General features: G+C 40.4%; 1 protein-coding gene across 14 annotated transcripts in view; it reads left to right on the top strand.

The window, feature by feature from the left end:
- LOC105481988 (homeobox containing 1) overlaps positions 1–17,836 on the top strand; it is a 167,105-nt gene extending 149,269 nt beyond the window's left edge. Inside the window, exons 7-11 of one of the 14 annotated variants that reach the window (XR_003018109.2) lie at positions 8,108–8,190; positions 10,420–10,515; positions 12,006–12,097; positions 13,250–13,434; positions 14,079–14,159. Coding sequence is in view for 12 of the 14 variants with exons in the window: in XM_011741788.3 (XP_011740090.1) it covers positions 8,108–8,190; positions 10,420–10,515; positions 12,003–12,097; positions 12,338–12,409; positions 14,079–14,216 (484 nt within the window). In the remaining 2 variants the exon portion in view is untranslated. Of the gene's footprint in view, positions 1–8,107; positions 8,191–10,419; positions 10,516–12,002; positions 12,098–12,337; positions 13,121–13,249; positions 13,435–14,078 lie in introns of those variants that run through there. The other 13 variants (XR_003018108.2, XM_011741791.3, XM_011741789.3 and 10 more) reach the window with 13 other exon arrangements.
- Positions 17,837–18,069: the final 233 nt, after the last annotated feature.

Genomic DNA, 18,069 nt, shown 5'->3' with positions numbered 1-18,069 from the left:
AGGCCTCAACCTACTTCAGGCCTTCTCCACAGCCATCATCACAGCTGCCTAACTGGCTTCTGCCTCTAGTATCAGCAGAGATATTGCCCTACAAAAATAAGTTTGATCTTAGAATACCTCTGCTTTAAATTATAGCTCCCAGTTGCCTACAAAGTTAACTCCATACCCTTTAAAATCTGGACCCAACCTTTCACAACCCCCCGTCATACGCTGTGTATTCTAGCGATACTAAACTCCTTCCCATTTTCGGAACATTGTAAGCTCTTTTGTGACTCTTTCACTGCCTTTGGATATCGTGTTGTTTCCTCTGCCTGACAACATTTCCCTGCACCCACCCTCTCTGCCCTGAAAACCCTTGCTATTTCTTCAAGACCCTGCCCAAATATACATTCCTCTCTGCTACCGCGGTACTGTATTCATACAACTAATACAATTTCTTTTACAATACTTCATAATATCTTCTTTACATACCTGTATCTCCTGGTGACTACTTGGGGAAGCTTTGTCTGGTTCACCTTTGCCACCATTTAGCCAACTGCCTGGTATACACTAGGACTTAACATTTTTGGGTGATTGAAATGAATGACTAATTCAGTATATTCAAAATCAAAGTTATTAGATCTATTTCCCAACTTCATTGGCAGTTCATTTTGGTTATATATAGCTCAGAAATAAACACAAATATCAAAAATAAATACAAATAAAACAAAAATAGCTTAGGCTAAAACCACCAAATTTACTTAGAGAAGATAATTGTACAAAGTGGTGAAATCCTCACTTTCTCCTGAGATAGTCTGGGTTTTACCAAAAGTCTTAACTGAAACCACTGTTTTCTGTTTTCACCTTTGTTTCCTTTTCTCATTCATTTATTCCCTGGTGTATTCATTTATTCAACCATCTGTTCATTAGATACTTACTGTCTATTATATGCCAAGCATATTTTTTGGGCTTAAATACCTCCTTTTGTGAGTAGATAGAAACTATAGCCATCTTCCTCTTGATGCTTCCTTTTTTCTGAGCAATTACCATATCCTCCTCGTCAGAGCACATGTGAAAAAGATTCAGAGGATTTTAGTTGACATTAAATTCAGATATATATATATATATATATATATATATATATTATGTAGTGTGGTCCTAGAGTGGCCATATAATTTATTGTCCAAAGCGGGACACTCTGGGAGATTAAGATGGGATTTGTTAATAATCCAAGAAAACAGCACTATGTCAGGCAAACCAGCGTGTATGACCATCCTTCTGTAAGCCCTATAGCCTAATCACATCACATCACTAGTTGCCTTCTGTTTTTCAAGCATGTCTTAAGTTTTATACCTTCATATTTTTGTCTTTACTATTACTGTTGCCCTTGCCTCTCCAATGCCTGCAACCTGCTCACCCCTCAGAAGCCTGCCCAATTCAATGAGCTTTCCCAGATCAGCCCAGTCCATAGAGATATCACTCTTTTCTGAATTTAACATGTTGTTTTATACTTAATTAGAAGCTAGATGCATTTTATTTTGTCACAGTTATGTTTTGACTCCTTTTATTATTTAATTTTTTTATATCTTCTTCTCAACTGAACCATAATCAGGGCCCATATTTTGAAATTACTCATATCCCTCAAGTACAATGCCTTATGCATAGTCATGTAATACATAGTTGTTTGGTATTTTAATTTCCTGGTCTACCTTTATCTTTTCAAAAAACTCGTCTACTTATATCAATATTGTGTGTCTTTTCTCACAAAAAAGTTTTAAGAGTTTTGCAGTGAAAAATCTTATTACGTTTTAAACTTAAATTTTACCATGAGGTACTGTAAATGTCATTTTATCCATTTAGATTATACTCTGTATCTTGAATTAATATTTTTTAAACATTGAAACATTACAGAAATAGAGAAAGAAGAGAGTTGTGCTAACAGTCCTTTGTATACTCCTCCAGCTGCAATAGCACGTTTCAATGAAAATTCATATTTTTTAATAGGCCTACATTTCTTAATTACAAAAATAACAGGTCTTTAGTAGAGAAGAAAGGATTAATTAGTTATACCAGACTTAGAGATTTAAAACCATATTGAATCAATTCTTATTTTCTTTAGCCTTTGATTTGGAAAAAGTTACTGATTTCCTTTTTTACTTTAGTCTTCTTTATTTTATATAGTTAGATCCTAAAAATACAGATTAATTTTAATCTTTAATTAAATTTAATTCATTTTAAACCTTTTTAACTCAGTACAAAAAATTATATATACCATGAATAACTGCAAATTCTAATTTAGCTTCCAGAGATAGCATGGCTTTATCTATTTGTCACAAGAACAGAAATCACAATCCTAATATTTTCTAGCTGGTCCAAATACACTTTCCAAACATAAATAGTTACAGAGTTGTATTAATCATTAAACTAGTTCTTAAATATTGTACTGTCTCTCCCAAGTTCTCTTCTTAAAAAGTAATTTATAAAAATAGCATGTGTTTATTTCAGAAATTCAACAGAGAAGTATATAAGGCAGAATGTCAATTTTTTAAAATTTTTTTCTTATTTCTCCAAGAAAAAGTGAAAATCATTCTTAATTGCCACCAATATTTTCCGTTTTTACCCCCATCCCCAACACTGTCACTTCTTGGAGGTAGTCATTGCTAACCCCTTAGTACGTATCCTTCAAGATCCATTTTGCAATACCTATTTGCCCTCGCTTGTTAGCAGTTCATTTACTGTGAGATCCATTTCTTTTGGAGGCCCCCACACTGGGTTGGTGGTGCCTTTGTCTATCATTATTGACTCATCAGCACTATCATTAGTGAGGAGTGCATGTGAGGATGAGTCAGACTTGTACCCTGGCATCATGTGGTTTTCAGTGCAACAGAAGACAGATGTATACAGTGATAACTGTAATACAAGATGAAAGATATATAAGAGAGGAATAGATGAAGTGCGGTGGGATCCATAGGGCAAAGAAAATACATTTGATTGGCCAAGAGGTGATATTTGAGGTGTACCCTGGAAAGATAAGATTTGCACTGCGGGGTGGGGGGAGGCAAAAAGCTGATGTACTTGCAAGAGAAAGGTATAGAGATGCAAGGAGTTTATCGAGTTATTCCATTTTCCTAGGTGGTAGCATGCATATATGGGAGTAGCAGATAAAGATGTAGAGGTTGTTTGCTGAGAATGATGGTTTCCAGCTGCATCCATGTCCCTACAAAGGACACGAACTCATCCTTTTTTATGGCTGCATAGTATTCCATGGTGTATATGTGCCACATTTTCTTAATCCAGTCTGTCACTGATGGACAGTTGGGTTGATTCCAAGTCTTTGCTATTGTGAATAGTGCTGCAATAAACATACATGTGCATGTGTCTTTATAGCAGCATGACTTATAATCCTTTGGGTATATCCCCAGTAATGGGATGGTTGGATCAAATGGTATTTCTAGTTCTAGATCCTTGAAGAATCGCCACACTGTCTTCCACAATGGTTGAATCAGCTTACAGTCCCACCAACAGTGTAAAAGTGTTCCTGTTTCTCCACATCCTCCCCAGCACCTGTTGTTTCCTGACTTTTTAATGATTGCCATTCTAACTGGTGTGAGATGGTATCTCATTGTGGTTTTGTTTTGCATTTCTCTGATTACGAGTGATGATGAGCATTTTTTCATGTGTCTGTTGGCTGTATGAATGTCATCTTTTGAGAAGTGTCTGTTCATATCCTTTGCCCACTTTTTGATGGGGTTGTTTGTTTTTTTCTTGTAAATTTGTTTGAGTTCTTTGTAGGTTCTGGATATTAGCCCTTTGTCAGATGAGTAGATTGCAAAAATTTTCTCCCATTCTGTAGGTTGCCTGTTCACTCTGATGGTAGTTACTTTTGCTGTGCAGAAGCTCTTTAGTTTAATTAGATCCCATTTGTCAATTTTGGCTTTTGTTGCTGTTGCTTTTGGTGTTTTAGGCATGAAGTCCTTGCCCATGCCTATGTCCTGAATGGTATTACCTAGGTTTTCTTCTAGGGTTTTTATGAGGTTGTTTAGAGGGGACTTTGAACACCTCTCTAATAAACCTTTGAGAATTTCTGAACAGGATAGTAACTAGAGATATGCTTTAGGAATATCAATCAGGCACTGGAGCGGGTACAGTGTCATCACAGGCTTTGCAGTCACTTGGAAGAAAAGTTATCACAATGAGGTGTACTGGCCAAAGAGCTATTGCTTAAAAGGAACCCGTAGGTCTTAGCAACTAGTGTATCCCATCAAGTCTAAGAAGGCCTTAGATTGTAAGACACACCTTATTTGACGTGCCAGTAAGGGAGACAGAACACCACCAATTATAAAATGCATCCTGACTTCAGAGATCACAATAATGAAGAAATATGTATTATAAAAACAGTGAAGTAAGATCACTGTATGGGCACATGGAAAAGATGAGATATGCAGGAAAGAAAGGAGAGAGTTGAGAAAATGAAAGGAAGGGGAATGAGGTCAAAGACAAAAGCGGAGAAGTTGACCTTGAAGAGGAGGAGAATGCATGCATCTTCCTCTGCCATAAGACAAATGAATGAGTAATGCTTAGAACAGTGTACAAGTTGAGAAGCCAAGCAATTAACTCATATTAAATAATCTCCATCTTCATAAGAGAGAAAGCAAGGTCATCTGCAAAAAGTGACAGTGGTCAATTTGAGGGTTTGGGGTAAGAGAGTGCAAAGTTTTCAGGTAAATGGGGCAGGAAAGATGGGATATGAAAGGCAATTGGTTAGAAAAGACCAAAAGAATTCCGAACAGAAATGAGGGTCTCAGTTAAGGTTGAAAAATGTGGATTTATTAAAAAACCAATTGGCCCTATTTTATGACTTTGTCCAGGAACACTTGGTCCCCTGAGAAAAGGATGGAAGAAAATAAATGGAAGTTGCTTTCTGCAGGGTAGGAGATTGACTGGACAGGTATGGTGGAAGGACAGAAAAGCTAAAGAACCTAGTTTCTCTAAGGGAAGTTGCTGATTTCGCATGCCATGGAGTTCAGGCTAAGAAATGACAGGTGAAGCCCAAAGAGGAGTGAAAAACAGAGATTGTTTTTGTTTTTGTTTTGTTTTGTTTTTTTAACTGGTGGTTGGGAGAATTAAGGAGTTAAAATAAAGAAAGTGCAGAACAAATTATTTTGAAGAGGAGGCATAGGTAAATACAAAGTTGACTGGGGAATTTCAGAATTGAAGATCATGGAGGTAGAATTCCAAGGGTTAAGCCTTGAAGATAAAGTGTTGTCTTTTAAAGAACAGATGGGAGTATATCTCTGTGTATCTTGGAAACCTCGAAGGCACCCCGTTTATTTCAGTATGAAGTCTTCTTGAGGAACACACAAGGGTCTTCACAAACTGGCCCCATCCCACCTTTCCAGGCCACTATCTCATTGCTTTGTACAAGCCCTATGTTCTAGCCACATTCAACTCTTCTCTATGCCCAGAATCCTCAAAAGCTTTTATCTGCTATTTTGCCTTTGCATATGCTGTTCCCTCTTAAATAAAATGCTTTTCCTCCTCTTCTCTGCTTTGCAATCTCCTGCACATCCTCTAGACCTAATTCAGATGGCACTCCTCAGTGACGCCTTTCCAGGCTCCTGCCAACAACACTGAGCACACATTCATCCACGCTCCCTCAGTGCTCTGTCCGTACATCCTATGGCATTTCACCACAGGGTATTGACTTACATGTCTCTCTCTAGTGGACTGTGAACACTTCGGAGTCAGAAACTATATCATCTTTCTTTATCCACAGTGACAAGCACATATTAGGTACTTAGTATCTGCTTTTTGTTAAATTTTGTGTAAATGAACTCATCCAGAACATCTCAGAAGTTATGACCTGTGCATTTAGGTCACCTGGAAATCTTGTTAAAATTCAGATTCTGATTTAGTAAGTCTGAGGTGGGGTCTGAGATTCAGCTCTTCTAACTGGCTCCTAGGTGACAGCCATGCTGTTAGTTCTCAGAGTTAATCCAAAGCTTCTTAGCCTAAGTAAATAGCAGACATAGAGCAGAGACAGAAGCCATTAGAAATGTGAAAGTGAAGCAATTATGAGGGTAGTGACTTGGAAAAATCCTCAGTATGCACACTGGAGTCCCAGAAATGACAGCAGAAAATGGTGCAGGAAGAGATGCTCAAATAAAGCAGAAGACCATGGTGGAGGGTGGTAGTTGACAAGACTGGGAGGATATAGCTATATGACGTAAGTTTTACAGAAGAAAAGGTAGTTAGGTGGGGACAGCTGCTGTGGGTCAGGACTACATCAGGTGAGACATCAGATGAGGTTAAATAAATAAATAACTACAGTGAAGGCATGCCCTCCAAGGAAGAGTGGGCGGTGAGAGGAGGGAGTCAGTGTTAGGAGCTGGGTTTGCAGGTCATCGTCAGGAAGGGCTGGGGCCTCCAGTGCTATTCACAGTAGGATGGCATTTCCACCAGTGCAGACAGGAGTGCTGAAGGTTTAAGAAAGGCTGGATTACAGGGAAAGGGAAACCCGTGAAAAAATGGTAGGTGCTAGAATTTGACAGGGGCCCATTTCCTGATTGGAAGTTTCCGAGTTGAAACCATGAAAGTTCTCCTTTTCTTTTTTTAAACTCACGGGTGACTGAAAAAGTAGCACTAATAAGCATTCTATTCCCACATGCAGTCTGATGGGTCTGAGAATTCTAAGGATGGGTTAAGTAAATATTTTCTTTCTTTAAAGTACTATTGTTCTTTAAAAAGTGCAAAAGTGGCCGGGCGCGGTGGCTCAAGCCTGTAATCCCAGCACTTTGGGAGGCCGAGACGGGCGGATCACGAGGTCAGGAGATCGAGACCATCCTGGCTAACACAGTGAAACCCCGTCTCTACTACAAAATACAAAAAACTAGCCGGGCGAAGTGGCGGGCGCCTGTAGTCCCAGCTACTTGGGAGGCTGAGGCAGGAGAATGGCGTGAACCTGGGAGGCGGAGCTTGCAGTGAGTGGAGATCCGGCCACTGCACTCCAGCCTGGGCGACAGAGCATGACTCCGTCTCAAAAAAAAAAAAAAAAAAAAAAGTGCAAAAGTAATACGTACTTTTTTAACAAATGAAAAAGAAAATGTTTAAACTCCTCCCACTAAGCCCCCTCCCCACAAATCAGTAACCAGTATTTAAGCTTACTGTGTAGTCTTCCAGCTTTCATCTATGCAAACTTATGTACACATAGGAATTTTTAATTCTGTAATGATATTTTCATATTATTATTGGTATAATACCAATATTGAAAATAACAGTGTTTTCAGTATTATTCTGTGGATAGTTTTCCTCACTTAGAAATATGTCATATGCCGGGCGCGGTGGCTCAAGCCTGTAATCCCAGCACTTTGGGAGGCCGAGACGGGCGGATCACGAGGTCAGGAGATCGAGACCATCCTGGTTAACACGGTGAAACCCCGTCTCTACTAAAAAATACAAAAAATTAGCCGGGCGCGGTGGTGGGCGCCTGTAGTCCCAGCTACTCGGGAGGCTGAGGCAGGAGAATGGCGTGAACCCGGGAGGCGGAGCTTGCAGTGAGCTGAGATCCGGCCACTGCACTCCAGCCCGGGCGACAGAGCGAGACTCTGTCTCAAAAAAAAAAAAAAAAAAGAAATATGTCATAAACATCCCTCCAGGTCAGTGGACAGAACTCTTAACTTATTTTTTCCTACTAGTTTTAAATAGCAATGTATAAGTATAGATATCCCATAATTTGTTCTGCCATTCTCCTATTGATGGATACGTGGGTAATTTCAAATTTTTGCTATATCAATGACATCTTTTAATGAAGCACAGCAGTATGTAGACCTGTTCTGTCCCATATAATAGCCACTAGTCACATGGAGCTATTCAAATTAAAATTAAATAAAATTCAAATTCCATCCCTGACATTAGCCTCCTTTCAAGTGCTCAGTAGCCATTTTTGAGTTTTGGCTACCATACTGGACAGCATAGAAGATTCTACTCTCACAGAACATTCCATTCGACAGCCTGGACCTAGACACTTACGTGTGGCATCTTACAGCACATATTTTTCAACGAGTTAGTGTTTTAATGAGAGTATGTTTGAAAAATAAAAACTTTGTGTTTGTATTGGTTGCATCTGCAGTTACTTCAATGAGAATCAATACCCAGATGAAGCAAAGAGGGAAGAAATTGCAAACGCTTGCAATGCAGTTATACAGAAGCCAGGTAAGGTCGCAGGCACAGCCTTGCTCTGCGGTGGTGCAGCACAGCGCTTGGTTACAGGTTGACATCTAGGACAGTTAGTCTTGTGCGTGCGTTGGCATAGTGCTCCCAGCTCAGTCTGTGCCATCCTTCAGCAGGTGACCAGTGCCCTGTCCTTCTCACACAGTACTTCTGAGGGATGTTTTTATGGTACTCAAAATCAAATGCTCACATAGGAGAGTTTTCAAGGAATGACCCTACATGAGATATGAGACCTTGAAATTACTATTTTTTTAATGTGTAGATTTCCTTTTCCAAGAATTTAGCTAAAAGATACTATGAAACAGTGTTAAAGTTTTAAATATTTAAGCAAGCTTTGTCAATATAAAATTAAGATAGAATTTTTTAAAACAATTGTTATAAATTGTAAAATGCTGTATTTCTCTTTGGGAAAAGAATTCTTTTTGTAGTTAGTTTCTATCTCCTTTACACATTGAGATGACTTCTGCTTGCTTAGCTAAGAAAAATTTAGGGCAGGTACCATTTTGAAGTCCTGTTGTTCCAAACTCAACAAACCCACTTAAATATTTCAAATGTATTTTCTTCCTTGTGCTAAAATGTTATTTCACATTTTACAGATTTTGTTAAACATAAACCATTTTCAGTTAATAGATCCAATTGATTTCCATGTCGCCAGTTATTTTGATTGGCCTAAAGGCTACATATGAAAGTATCAGTGTTTTATAAAATTAAGTAGACCTTCATTCTCCCTCACCCAGAAGCCAGACTTCTAGCAATGTAGACCCTACAAACTCTGCTCCAGTGACACATAAGTGAAAGGAATCTGTACCCTGTTTCAAACATGCCAAAAGTCCCAGCCCTAAAGCTGTGCAGAAACTTGAACTCTCCCTGGAACATGTTGCCCTCGTATCATCAAGACCCTAACAAACCTGCTTTCTGGTTTCTTCACACACTGGATTAATAGCTGAAAAACAAAAGGAAAGGTGAGGAGGGAATGTTACAGAGGGGTCTGTATTGGCAAGCATGGTACTATCCATAAAAAACCACATTGGACTTCTTGCCGGGTGTGGTGGCTCACGCCTGTAATTCCAGCACTTTGGGAGGCCAAGGCAGGCGGATCATGAGGTCAGGAGATCGAGACCACCCTGGCTAACACGGTGAAACCCTGTCCTTACTAAAAATACAAAAAAATTAGCCGGGCGTGGTGGCGGGCACCTGTAGTCCCAGCTACTCGGGAGGCTGAGGCAGGAGAATGGCGTGAACCCGGGAAGCGGAGCTTGCAGTGAGCTGAGATTGCGCCACTGCACTCCAGCCTGGGGGAGAGAGTGAGATGCCGTCTCAAAAAAAAAAAAAATCACATTGGACTTCAAAGATGGTAAATCTAAAATGCAACTTGAATTGTGCTATGTAGTCACACCCAGTTACAATAATGGATAGTCATAGCGGCCTTCAGCCTTCAAGAAAACATGTATAATATCCTCTGTCCTAAGACAGCAGGTAATTAGTTAACATAAGGTCTTAAAGATGTAAGTAAATTTTTGTTGTCTGGATACTTGACAAAGAAGAACTTATCTTGGGTCGTTGTGTGGCTCACGCCTGTAATCCCAGCATTTTGGGAGGCCAAGGTGGGCAGATAGCTTGATCCCAGGAGTTGGAGGCTACCCTGGGCAACATGGTGAGACCCCATCTCTACAAAAACCACAAAAATTAGCTTGGTATGGTGGCTTGGGCCTGTAGTTCCAGCTACCCAGGGGGCTGAGGTGGAAGGATCACTTCAGCCCAGGAGGTCAAGGCTGCAGTGAGCTATAATTGCACCACTGCATTCTAGCCTAGGTAAGAGAGTAAGACCCTTTCTCAAAAAAATAAAAAAAGAGTAACTTATTCTGATACAATAATGGTAATTAAATGAAACCCCCATAGTACTGTCACATGAACATGGATCTGGCACCCTAGCCAACTGACTTTGTGGAATTCTCTAATATTATGTATGGCTTTCTGAATTGAAGCATGTTGTGTTACTAGTTGCTGTGTTTGTATTCATTTACATATTTATTCATTCAATAATTGGGGTGTGTACATGGTACCAGGTAATACTTTAAACATCCCTCTGCATCTATAGTTTTGGCAACAAATGTAATCAAAAGCAACAAAATAAAAATATTAGCCCTTAAAACTAGTTTATTCTTGGATCCCAGATACAGATTATCTGAATTTTATTGCATGTATTTACAGGCAAAAAACTGTCAGATCTGGAAAGAGTTACCTCCCTGAAAGTATATAATTGGTTTGCTAACAGAAGGAAGGAGATCAAGAGGAGAGCCAATATTGGTAATGTATCAGTGAGGCTGCTTTTCTCTTGTGCTGCAGTTGTGAACGTCATGTTTATATTAAGATTAACTTCAGTTTAGAAACTGCAAGTCTAAAGGATCCTAACTTCTTTTTTTTTTTTTTTTTTTGAGATGGAGTTTCGCTCTTGTTCCCCAGGCTGGAGTGCAGTGGCGCGATCTCGGCTCACCGCAACCTCTGCCACCCGGGTTCAAGTGATTCTCCTGCCTCAGCCTCCCGAGCAGCTGGGATTACAGGCATGCGCCACCACACCTGGCTAATTTTGTATTTTTAGTAGAGATGGGGTTTCTCCATATTGGTCAGGCTGGTCTCGAACTCCCAACCTCAGGTGATCTGTCCGCCTCGGCCTCCCAAAGTGCTGGGATTACAGGCGTGAGCCACCATGCCAGATCCTAACTTCTAGGACTAACAAAAATTGCCCTAATGTCTTTCATTGTATTTTTAATAAACCACAGTTAGTAGTATTTGCACTATTTGTATTGTAATGGTAATGACATTTTTATAAAACTCATTGTTCTTAAAGTTCTAGAATATAGAATTAGACTTGGCCCCTGAGCAATTGATTACTCCTGTGGTACATATGAAAGATACTTGTAGGGTCTTGAGAAAGGGAGTGTAATACCCAGAATTTATTATTACTGGACTATGACTTAGATATTACAAAACGATTAATAGTTTGGAATGAAAGAGACTTAATAGACAAGGAATGCAGCAAAAGGCAGAGATAAAGAGCATTTAAGAAATATGAATTCTCGATGTAATCATGTATACATGTATATATACACATATCAAAACATCACTTTGTACATTATAAATATATACAATTTTTATTATATTTCAATAAAGCTGAACAGAGAAAACAAAAATGCCAGAAGTGCCCTAGAGGGAACTATGAATACAACTGAAAAAGGAAGAAATAAAGGATTTTTTCCCATTCAAAACTATAATAGTAATACATAAGAATAAGAAATTTAAGTTGGTGAGTCAGGTAGGATGTTGGTTTTTAGCTTCTAAAATTGAATTTCATTTCTCCCATCCAAGTACTAACCAGGCCTGACCCTTCTTAGCTTCCAAGATCAGACGAGATCGGGCGCATTGAGCGTGGTATGGGCATAGAATGCATTTCATTTCATTTCCTTTCCTTTGTAAATATACTTTTTATTCATCAGTACAGTTCTCATATGCTTTATAGAACCCTAAGATAGGAGGACTGTTTAGTTAGTTAGCAAGTATTTATGAAGCACGTAACATGCACAGCAGCAGAGACCCCAGAATGGCAAATGTGTGCCTCCCTTGACCTACATGCATTTGAATTTCATCCATCTTACAGTCTAAAAGAAACAACTGTAGAGAAATATAGGTTTTTGTTTAATTATATTCTAATTTCCTTAGCACAAAAATTCATTCAGTGTTTCAGCCATTGTGATAAGGTAACAGATAATTTAGGGATCTATTTGCTTTTTTCGAAGAAGCAGCAATCCTGGAGAGTCATGGAATAGATGTGCAGAGTCCAGGAGGCCACTCGAACAGTGATGACGTCGACGGGAATGACTACTCTGAGCAGGTGAGCCCCTGCACAGCTGGGCGAGGTTCTTGGTGCCTGAGCAGGGGTACAGTGGGACAGCTTAGTTCCGTGGGTGTGGCTGATGGGGTGGGGGAGGGGAAGCAGTCACTGTCCCTCCACTCTGCTCCTGTGTCTAGTTAGATTTCATGTAATTTGAAAGGAATGTGGTAAGATTCGGTTGTCCTGTTGAATTTGTGAGAAATCGTTATTCACCCACATGGATTTATTGTCATACAACAGGATACTTGGCAAGTACGCAATGGGGAGGAGGAGGAGGGAAGAAGTTCAGAGGGAGGCAGAGAAGCAGAGAAGGTAGAAGAAGAGAGGAGGATCTGATCCAAACAAGCAAGTTACACCATTCACGACACACACTCAGTGTTTGAGAAATACTAGGGGCAGCTGGACCCCATGCCTAAACATGTACCGATGCAGGGCACGATGGAAGGCCCCACTCACTCTGGCCCCACTGCAGTGGGAACCCTCCTGCCCAAAGGAGTGGTTCTTCCAGAGTCTCTGGCACACTGACACATGCATCCTCTCATAAGTGCAATACCTGCATGACTCGTCACCTCGCCCTGATTTATTCTGCATTGCTTTTGGGGAAAATGTATTTAATTGTAGCCACTGCATGGAGTAATTCAGTAACTAAGACCGTGGGAGTTCCTCCTTGACCCCACATAGATGTTGACAGATTTCATTAAAATTTTGATAGGATGTAAATTTCCATTTGGAATATGCAGAGAACGCATGGTGCCTTCCCCTAGACCACAGCAAGAAAACTTCTCATTTTTCTGGGGTCTGTGCTTTTTCCTTGCCCCCCAGCCAGCTCATATAGTCCAGTGTGTTCTTTAACAGCCTCTGTTTACCACACGCCTAGAATGCATGCAAGTCTGTGCTGATCCCTCTGTAAATTCTAAAAACTAATCTGTGAACATCAGAAGGAAACAATGATGTCCACACTTCCAAAGAACTACCATTTTTTTCCCTTTAGGACTCTACTTCATAGCCCCAAGAGAATATTCTGTAAGTCTTTCTGTTCATATACATTCCTGTTATTTTTCAGTCTACCCACAAAGATGGATCATTTCCATCTTTTTTTACAGATGCCCTAAGGGCAGCACATCCCATGTTTTGTTTGTTTTTTTCCTTAAGGGACTTACCCTTTCCAAAGCTCTTTGATACAGAATCCCCCTGAAGATGACAGGTGAGAAACGTACCCCTTATTTGTAACACCGTCTTCAGTGCCTGACGTACATCCTGCAATGCCAGCTTCCTTCACAGCTTTATTGTTTAACACATTGAGCTGCGCGGGGAGGACAGCCTCACACTTGTTCTAGGTAAGACACCTGCCGCTGCCCTTGCACAGCTGCCTCCAGCAGGAGAGCTCCACACCTTCCTCCCCTTTCTCCCATAGCCATTTCCAGCAGAGACACGTGTCCTGTTGTAATTGAGAATTCCTTTTTTTTTTTTTTTTTTAACAAAAATGCACTTTTTATCTGTAAGATGTAATTGTAAGTTTTGTCTAGTTTTCTCAGTTCAGAGAGGGACCATGAATTCTAATAATCTATTTGTAAAAGCAGCAATCTGGAATTTAATAGCTCACTAGTATGGCCTTCAGTGATTAGTGCTATATTTGTTACAAACAGAAAGATCCAAATATCCAAATTGTTGGTTTTATATCAATCACTGCAGGTTTGATCATCATCACCAGCAACCTTATTAATAGAATGAATAGAATTCTCAGTGAGGAAAAACATTTTTTGTGCTTTTTACTTGTTGAATCCTAAAATTATCAACTGAAAATCTTTGGACCTATATCCATTCAGTGTCTACTTAAATACAATTTACCTCTATTCTATCATAAGCCCCTCCCCCAGTTTCCTCCCACGAATGTTCTGCCTCCCCTTGCCCCAGCATGTCTTTCTGTGACTGAAGAATTCTTCCAATCCACTAATAACATTTCTTATTTCTGCACATCTAGGATGACAGTACGAGCCATAGTGACCACCAAGACCCCATCTCATTAGCTGTGGAAATGGCAGCAGTCAACCACACTATCTTGGCATTGGCCCGACAAGGAGCCAACGAAATCAAGACAGAGGCCCTGGATGATGACTGATCAGGGAGGTTAAACACGACAAGTTAACTTAGTTTAGACGTAGCACCTTAGCAGACTTTCCTCGGTCCTTAACATGTGTTCTTACAGTATAACTTGCAGTTTCTTGTATGTCAGGTAGCCATTAGGGTCTTGTTCTGTGAAGATGGCATGGTGCCCTCAGCCTTTGCATATACTCTCTCAGTATTAATTCCCAGTAAATAATAACCAACCAACCAAACTTCCCTCTCCCAGCCCGTGAGGCTAGAAAATCTTGCTGCTCCGTCTTAGCATTCCAAGAAAGTGCTTCCAGGTATTTAGATAGCCCTCAGTTCTGAAATATTAGGCTATGTGTAAAATCTTGGGTACCTTTAGATTCTTGTAACACTAGTCTGTACCCCCTTTTCCTTCCCCAAGACTGATAGGATGCAAGCTGAGGTCGTGGCACAGGAATGACAGACACCATTTGGGGAGTATCCACAGAGTCAAAGGAACACTAGAATCCCCACCTCAGTGTGAGGATAATTGATTTCCAGCTGCAATAAGCCGTGCCTCATTATAGCCACACTGTGGCTAGATTATACTTCTTTGGGTGCTGTGCTAAGAATGTCAATGGAAAAAGTCAATCTCAGATTTTGTTTGAAGTTAACATGCCTGACACAGACATCCTTTCCTCTCACAAGCTGTGTGACTTAGTAGATAAAATACTGCCTTCTGCCTTTGGGACCATGATTAAAAACAAAGACAAAAACCAAACGTCATAAAAAAAAAAAAAAAAAAAAAGGCCCAGCTTGAGAGCATTGGAAAAAAACATGAGCTGAATGTCTAATGGATGCTAAGTCCAGTTTTCAGAACCACTGTACATTCCGCGGCACAGTTAGCAGTGCCTGCCTGGAAAAGTTTTGGAGGCCATCGTGGAAGTTGCTTTGCCTCCTGTCAGTGTCCCCTTTCCCTGCTACCAAAAAAGTCTTTCAAGGATGGAGCTAAGGTCAAAAATGAGTGAAAAAACTTGCAGTGTTTGTATCCATTAAACGGAAGCCCCCTCAATCTGAGAGGTCGCTAGAGGACTTCATAGTGGGGTTGTGCTGCCTGTCACAGACGCAGACACTTGCCCAGACAGGAGCAGAGAAAAGCAGGGGACGTTTCCGACTCACATTGTGGCTGTACGAGAACACGATGGGACTGCTTTGCTGTTCTCTTTACTCTGTCCTTGGAGAGGTGTGAAAAGCTGTATTGCTACAGGCAATTTATTTAATAATTGGAAGCCATATTGATAATGGATGTGGTAATATTTGTAAAGTTTAATCTACTTTAAGCGGCAGTAACTAATGGAATTTTTTTCCTTGATCACATATGTAGCACTTTTGTTACTTTTTAAAGATATTTATATTTGATAAATCTTTTTTTCATTTTGAGAACTCAAAATACCAAACAGTGAACTTGCGTTATAAAGTCACCCTGTGATCACCTTGTCATCTAGTAGCAAAATGATGAACTATTCATGCATCAAAGAAAATTACATCTGCTGGCCTTGTATGAAAATGATCTCTTGGCATCCCGATTAAATGACACACTGTCACTGTGGGTAAGAGGAAAGAGCCTTCAATGTAGCAGCACAGGGTGCGTCTGAAAGAGGCACAACTGCTGTGGTTTCTGCCTTGCTCCATCTCTCCTATGTATAATGAAGCCTTGTTTAAAGGGGCATGTGGGGCTGGCTATTAAGCAGGGCTTCTTTTTGTCCATTACCTGAAAACAATTTCTAAGATAAAAGGAAGGTGCCGTTTCCTTACCTCTTCACCCATCCTCCTCCACCAAATGTATTCAATGACCTTCCTCAATTTTCTTTCTCATTCAGGAGATACTGAATATCCGCCAGTTTCCAGCTGGTCTCCTTCCACTTAAGGCACACGCTGACTGCGTCATTTCCTTCTGTTAATCCTGCTTATGTGAGTGTGAGGAAAGTCTTCGAGAGGGCATGAAAGTGCCACCTTATATATGTCTGTGACTTTAAAGAGCTATATGCGGGGCCTGGTCCTGCTGTTTGTCCATGGATTTCAGGGGGAAAAAATATATGTACTTTTTTCAGCTTCCAAGCATTGAAGTAAAGTGGAGCCGTCTCTTCTGTTTTACTGTATTACTTGAACCAACAAATTCAAGAGTAGCATTTGTTATTCTCAGGAATGAGCCTCCCCCCGCGGCCAACTCATATTCTTTCTTGGTTTATCTGACTTTTTATTTCAATTAGGAGATTGTGTTCTCTTGCTTTCCTTTTATTTTGCTTAAAGGAAATGTAACATATTTCCATTTTTGTGGAATTTTGACTGCTTATTCTCAGTTGAATCAAAATACAAGGAGACAGAGAAATATCCACTCTGACAAGCCACATCCATGATTGATTGTAAGGAGATTATTATAATTGATAGCTTCTTTATCATGGGATTGCTAGTATCATTTGTACTTGCTAGTCTTTTTAAAGGAACAGACTCAAACTGTTAAGACAGCTGCAGTTTCTAAAGAACTACAAAGATTGTCATAGATGTACTCAAAGGTTTCATTGTTTTAACACCTTTACGGGAGGAAAAAAGCTTCAGAGAATAAAGGCAAGTTCGCATCCATGAAGGGCAGTACCAGACCCTATATGGCAATGTGGTGAAACTGAAAGAATATTTCTGCCACTGCAGGAGAATGTCCTGGAGAGCTCAGTGGGAGCAGGAGGAAGGCATCTTCCACCCACAGCTGTTCTTGTCATTGGAGAAGACCGCTGGCTGCTCTGAAGACCCACTGCCTTACATGTCACTTTTGCTTTTTCACCAAGAGTGAGAATTTACTTCCTCTGGGCCTAGATTTAAACCTGTTAGTTTTCTGTTTGTCACCAAGTTCAATTCTGCCATCTTGTCCAGGCCACCTTGGTTCTTATAATGGTGTGTGGCACTGCTACTGTTATATTTCTAGTGTCTTTAGGTAGTATATTTCTCTCTTAAGCTTTTTCAGGTTTTAGTGGCGGAATTAAACTAGAAACCCTAAACTTCCTTATTACTGAAGGGAAAGCAGCCAGGCTCTGAAAACTCGCACTGTGTGCTTCTTGGTGGTTCTGCTCCCCCCGCCCCGCCCCCGCCCGACCCGGGTTGTACTTCACTCTCTCCTTCAGGCCCCAGGAGACTCCTGCAGGGGCTGTTCCTGTCGAGGAAGACTTTCAAAAGTCTTTTGAAGTGGGATGTGGGGGAACTTGCCAACAGGTATTCATATAATTTATTTCTTTAAAGACACCTTAATTGAATTACTATGGTCAGATGGGTAAACTTTCCAAACTTTAGAAACACTGACACAGGGACCTTTTAAAATGGGCCATATTGATGAGATCTCTACCCATCTGTTGATAACCGCAACAGCAGATGAAGGCTGGGAGGGCAACACACTGCATTCTTACCTGAGCCCTTCAGTGCTATTTAGTCCCAAATAGATGTTTTGATTTGTTTCAGCAAAGCCGGTAATGTTGGAGTGCCCTTACAGCAATTTTCTTCACAATCAAAATCACAGTTCTTTAAGTGGTTAATAAATGTAGTTGCCTTCCACCCACCTATGACTCTGGACAGTCCCCATCCCCGTCACTCACAAGGGCAGTCCTCCCACCCCACCCCCATATTCACATTCCCATGGCCCATCACAGGAAGAAGGAACCTGAGGCAGAGAGGAGGAAAATCATTAATGCAGAAGTATACACATCCAGTTCTCTAGTTCTTGGTAGATTGATGGTGGCAGCCCGTTCAGTGATCACCACCTATGTTAGGGTCCGTATATCCAGATATATTTTACCTCAAAGGAGATGACTGAAGAATTGACCAATATAGTTATTTCCTTTCTGCCTGTTTAACGTTTG

The sequence above is a fragment of the Macaca nemestrina genome, chromosome 8, assembly GCF_043159975.1.
Source record: "Macaca nemestrina isolate mMacNem1 chromosome 8, mMacNem.hap1, whole genome shotgun sequence".
In the NCBI taxonomy this organism is placed as follows: Eukaryota; Metazoa; Chordata; class Mammalia; order Primates; family Cercopithecidae; genus Macaca; species Macaca nemestrina.
This window is presented reverse-complemented; position numbering and strand designations above follow the sequence as displayed.